The 5,256-nt window shown below is 35.2% G+C and overlaps 1 protein-coding gene across 1 annotated transcript; it reads left to right on the top strand.

The window, feature by feature from the left end:
- The first annotated feature begins 1,988 nt into the window (after positions 1 to 1,988).
- On the top strand, positions 1,989 to 4,699 carry LOC149794893 (uncharacterized). The gene is made up of 3 exons (XM_089964001.1): positions 1,989 to 2,086; positions 3,256 to 3,566; positions 4,462 to 4,699. The coding sequence occupies exons 1-3, from the start codon at positions 2,046 to 2,048 to the stop codon at positions 4,482 to 4,484; spliced, it is 375 nt and encodes a 124-aa protein (XP_089820127.1). The 5' UTR covers positions 1,989 to 2,045; the 3' UTR covers positions 4,485 to 4,699.
- The last annotated feature ends 557 nt before the right edge of the window (positions 4,700 to 5,256 follow it).

The following is a 5,256-nucleotide window of genomic DNA, read 5'->3' as shown; positions in this document are numbered from 1 at the left end:
GGACGATATTTACAAAAATAATAAGTTAATAAAACAATTAGAAATTCCAAGAAAATTCAAAAACATTAAAGATTTACTAATAAAATATAGAGATAAAAAAGAACTATGGAATAAAGAGGAAACTTTAACATATAACTGGATAAGGGAGGACGTAACAAAAAATATTAAAAGCACGGCAGAAAAAGAAAATTTATACGTTAACTGGGACAGAGCATGGGGGCACTGGATGAAACTAGGCTCCCTTAAAATTCAAAGCCTCTGCTTTAAATACATGCACAATGCATGGTTGACAGGAGAGGCTGCAGTGAGACGGCGCATGGTCAGAGTACCGCTAAAATGTCCACTGTGTAAAAGAGGCCCGTTTTCTAAATTCCGTGTGATAATACAATGTGAAAAAACAAAAATAAATAGGGACAAGGTAATAGCTGAAATAAACAAAACAGATAAATATAAACAACAAAGCATTTTATATCTTGATGGGAATTTTACTAAAAATACGCTGTATAAAATTACTGACTATATCGTTACAACAATGATGGCCTGTGGCCAAATAATAGTCATAGGAAAATAAACTAAAGTGAGAGGCATATGTAATGATAACTACCAACGGCAGTTACCCCAATGGGACATTACTCCTGCCTACTCTTGATAGATAATAGTAGAAAGTATACCTCTCCATTTCTACTTAAGCAAATTTATATTGAATACTAATACCTTTCTTTTATCTTTGAGAATTATAGGACAGAGACCTACACTCACATGGAGCTAGGAAGGAAGGAACAGACATGCGACATGGAAAAGTAGACATACAACACAAAAGAAACCAGTCTATACTAACACCTATACTGTCACTCAACTGTATAAGAAATAAAATCTTTGGCAACCCTTTTCGGAAACATAATAAATAAATAAAGGTAGCCAAGTTCGAGAGAGTGAAGTAAAAACAATAAAGTAAATATGGAGCTCTCTCGAACACAGCTGACCTCAGCAGAATATAGATTTGCGAAGAACGACACACACATAGCACACACTAAAACAATAGTAGTTTTTTTTTCCCCCTAAAAATATTATTACACCGTTACTTCGCCCAAAATTCAAAATTCTTATTCTAAAAGCTTGGAAATATAAATATGTACAAAATTTAGAAGATCCATGTTATAAGGATCACAGGACAACTGGGGAAGAATTCGATATAGACGGCTGTCCCAACACGAACACAACCATAGCACGAACAAACATATAGCACATTCACACATAGCAAACACGGGACGTAGGCAACCTTTAGCCAAGGTAACAAAGATACTAGGAGAGGGACTCCGAGTCAGGTGATCGAAACCGACTCGGAAGAACAATCCTATAGAATACACTAGGAAATAAATACCCCGTCAAAAATTCATTTAAATTTTTTGATCGAAATTCTGTTTAAATTTAAAAAACAAAGCAACATATCTGGGGGACTCAGTGAAACATAAAAACACTTTTATTCTTTGGCTAGGTGGGGGGGGGGCATCTGTCTGGTGCCCAAAAAAAAAAAAAAAAAAAGATTATTTCCGGATTATCGAGACAAGTTTTAATGTAATTTTACACTTTGGTCCCCGATTTTGATTTCCTGATCCGGAACGCGGATGTCTTGATTAACGGAGCAAATTAACGTTTAGGAATTCCGTTCCCGTTGATTTATGTCCGGATAGCGAGGTTTCCGGATAAACGGAGTCCGGATTAACGAGGCTCCACTGTATATATATATATATATATATATATATATATATATATATATATATATATATATATATATATATATATATATATATATATACGACGCTCAGTCCTTAACGTACATATGAATATCTACGACGCTCAGAAACGAAATATCATGTCAATTATTTTTCTCTTTTAAAACTGTCATCAGTCACTAGAGACCTTTTAATTGTGGTTAGCGCTTGACCAATTGGGTCATGTACACGTACATTTATTATTATTGATGATGACAATGATTGTTTGTTTAAAGTTGTCTTCGCGTATAAATAGGCTCCTGTTTCGATAGGATGCAAGACAAAACTGCAAATCAGCCGGCCTCCTACTACAGGTATTGTTCTCTCTCTCTCTCTCTCTCTCTCTCTCAATGTATTTGATTTTGCGATAAAAATAATTAGGTGAACTACACTCGGAATAGTCAGCTGCCTTATGCAAAATGCTAATTAAATAGGTAACATTTACTCGTAGTTGTAATGATCTGACTTTAAAACAAGACTTAAACCAAGAAATGAAAACGTTTGTTGAGATATTTCATTGGTCTTTTCGAAAAGGTAACCTTCGATTGAGGATATCGATATTATTAGCCTGTATCAACAGACGCACAACATCATTTTGGTTTTCATTGGTTTAAGCTCTCTCTGAGGCTTTTTGCCTCAAAGGCACGGCTGAGCTCTAAAATTAAGAAGCAGAAATCTGTATTTTCCCTGAAAATTATTTCAGATTTAAGAAAGATCTTGGTTGATTTGTTCAAAGTATTTGCAAAATATTAAATTGGACGGGTTTTCCATTGTGGATATTTTGAAATAAAAGTCCTTGTAAAAATGGTTGTATCCATCTTTTCTTTATGTTAGTTCATTTACATTAGAAAAAGATTTTAAAATAGTCTATATACAGTTTTAAACAATAGTCCATGTAAATGGTTGACCGTCATATTGTCAAGCGAACAATTGAAGTATTGCACTGGGTGACAAGCAATGTCTTTAAATACTATTGTTAAGATCGCATATAGTGCCTATTAATCGGAACACAGTCGGGGTTTTCCGTCAAGAATAGGAAAAACACCTCAGAAATACTACAGAGGATGCCTTTGCATAGATGTACACATACCATTTTTAACTAAATGATGCCTTGTGCATGTCACGCACCAGCATGTGTTCATTACGGGCTATGATCAACCAGCATCAGATGTATTTTTGACCGAACCACAGTTGTTTTCTTCGAACAGGAACTTAGAGAACTTTCTTTATTTAACGTGTTCAAATAATTCCGTAAAGGTATCGTGCTGATGGTCCTCTTTTGCTTAACGTACTTTACTGTATGACTGAGCCGTCCGCCATTATCCTGTAATTTGGTTCATTTTGGACCTTCGTCGTATTTCCGATTTCGAAGTAATAATATTAATATTAATAATGATAACAACAATGGTGATGATACTAATGAAATTTTATATTGTCATCTGGATTTGATTCTAGTTTTGGTCATACATGTCTTTGTTTAAAGGTGTAAACAGAGAAGTTCTGCAGAAAACATGAAGGCAGCAATTCTCGCCCTTGCTTTTCTTGCTGTTGCACTTGCAACACCACCATGGTATTATGGTAACTTTGGATACGGTGGGTATCCAGGTGGATTCTCTGGTGGGTTGTACGGAGGTGGATATGGTGGATACTTTCCAGGATATTTCGGCGGCTACGGTGGATACGGTGGATATGGTGGATACGGTGGATACGGTGGTTATCCTGGATACTACGGTGGCCTGAATGGTGGATATGGCGGTGGATACGGCGGCAGTTACGGTTTAGGTGGATACTATCGTAAGTGTAGATGAACATATTCATTTTCACTAAGATAAAAACTAATATAATGTATATGAATATTTATTATTATTATTATCATTATTAACACAATGAAAAATTTCATTTTTCAAGTTATTTTAGAGCTGGCCAGCTTAAAAACAATTGACACCCTTCTCCCTACTGAGAATAAAATCGTCGGTAACTTAAAAATTTTGACTGTAAAATGTACAATACTACTTGCCAGACAAAACTGAGGCAGCAGTGTGCTTGTTAACACTTTATTTTTGGATATTAATTTTTATTGTTATAAAAATAAAGATAAATGTGAAATCCATTGAAGAAAGAAAGAAAGAAAGAAACGAAACGAAACGAAACGAAAGCCTCCAAACAAATTCCCCAGCTTAAAACCCCACAAACATACTGTAATGAGGCATGAAACTGATCCACACGTATGAGATAAAGTCTGAAGTAGTATCTAAACGTTTTCTCAAGTAGACAGCAAACTCTAGAACTGGAATTTACGAAAAGTGTTAATTTGATATAATAGGTATATAAAGAAAGGAAAAAAGTCCAAATAACAAGATTCGAACATGAATAAAGTGAGGGAGATTGATAGTGTGACATACATACATACATACATACATACAGACAGACAGACAGACAGAGATAGACAGAGGGACAACCGACATACAGACATGGACTTGTACAAATATACTAATCTGTTCATACAAATATTAGAATTGATCCAACTTTCTAATTGCGCAGGCAGTTAATTATCCAACTAGATGCGCGATTTGAATATATTTACATTTTCTTGAATTTGATCTCAACATGGCATTGTTTATTAAGTCTGATTCAATCAAAACACTTTTATTTCATTAGCATTATCATCAACAATTTTACTTTATTTCAGCGAGCAAGAAAGGGTATTATTAACATGTCAGAAAACATTGGTCTTCCAAGAACGTTTGCGGCCATCGTTTGCTCAAGATTGTAACCCAAGTTAGCCTAACTCTGCCCTCAATGTTGAATGTCCCCCGCAGTTTCTCCGAAAACATTCCTGCACGGAGATTCGCAGCCTGTCTTTACCTTATTTCTAATCTCGTTTATGTAGTGCCATGTTATAATAAACTTGCAAGCACGAAAACCTTTTGCTGCGTTAAATTTTATTTGAAACCATACCATCCATATACCACCTCTCTCTCTCTCCCAGAATTTCTTTATATAGTGGCATCTATCAATATTTTGTAGACTCCACAAAATTCAAAATATTACTGAATCAAGTACTAGTATGTACTATATATGTAAATTTAAGATCCCTGACATTTCTTTAAAATGGCGCATGACGTATTCAGCAAGAGATACAGTTCGCCTGTCAGCTGCACATTTCTTAGATCTTGGTGTCAAAAACCAATATTGCTCCGAAAGATCAGGGCTTCTATTTCATATGTTTATGAAGTTTTTCAATGCTACTCAGCTCTTCCTAATGTCTTTTCAGTGACCAATTGCCTAACCTCTAGCTTTAGCCTATTTTGAATGGCGTTAGCTTGTTGGAGGATTAAGTGACAGTATTCCACACAGTTGATTAAACTGTATAGAAGAATATCAAGTAACAAACACTGGTTAGAATTTAACAGGGGAAATCACTCTAGTGGTATAGGAGTGATTTATAGCACTAAGGTCTAATTGGGTGAATTTTCATCCGACA

The sequence above is a fragment of the Sinohyriopsis cumingii genome, chromosome 7 (genome assembly GCF_028554795.1).
Source record: "Sinohyriopsis cumingii isolate HCF-2022 chromosome 7, ASM2855479v2, whole genome shotgun sequence".
In the NCBI taxonomy this organism is placed as follows: Eukaryota; Metazoa; Mollusca; class Bivalvia; order Unionida; family Unionidae; genus Sinohyriopsis; species Sinohyriopsis cumingii.
The sequence above is the reverse complement of the archived record's forward strand: the minus strand, read 5'-3'. Positions and strand labels throughout refer to the sequence as shown.

Bases quoted from the DNA above. Each gene is read 5' to 3' on its own strand.
- LOC149794893 (XM_089964001.1), top strand. From the start codon at position 2,046: ATGCAAGACAAAACTGCAAATCAGCCGGCCTCCTACTACAG. The intron at 2,087-3,255 runs GTATTGTTCTCT...CTTTGTTTAAAG, and splicing joins CAGCCGGCCTCCTACTACAG to GTGTAAACAGAGAAGTTCTG. The intron at 3,567-4,461 runs GTAAGTGTAGAT...ACTTTATTTCAG, and splicing joins CGGTTTAGGTGGATACTATC to CGAGCAAGAAAGGGTATTAT.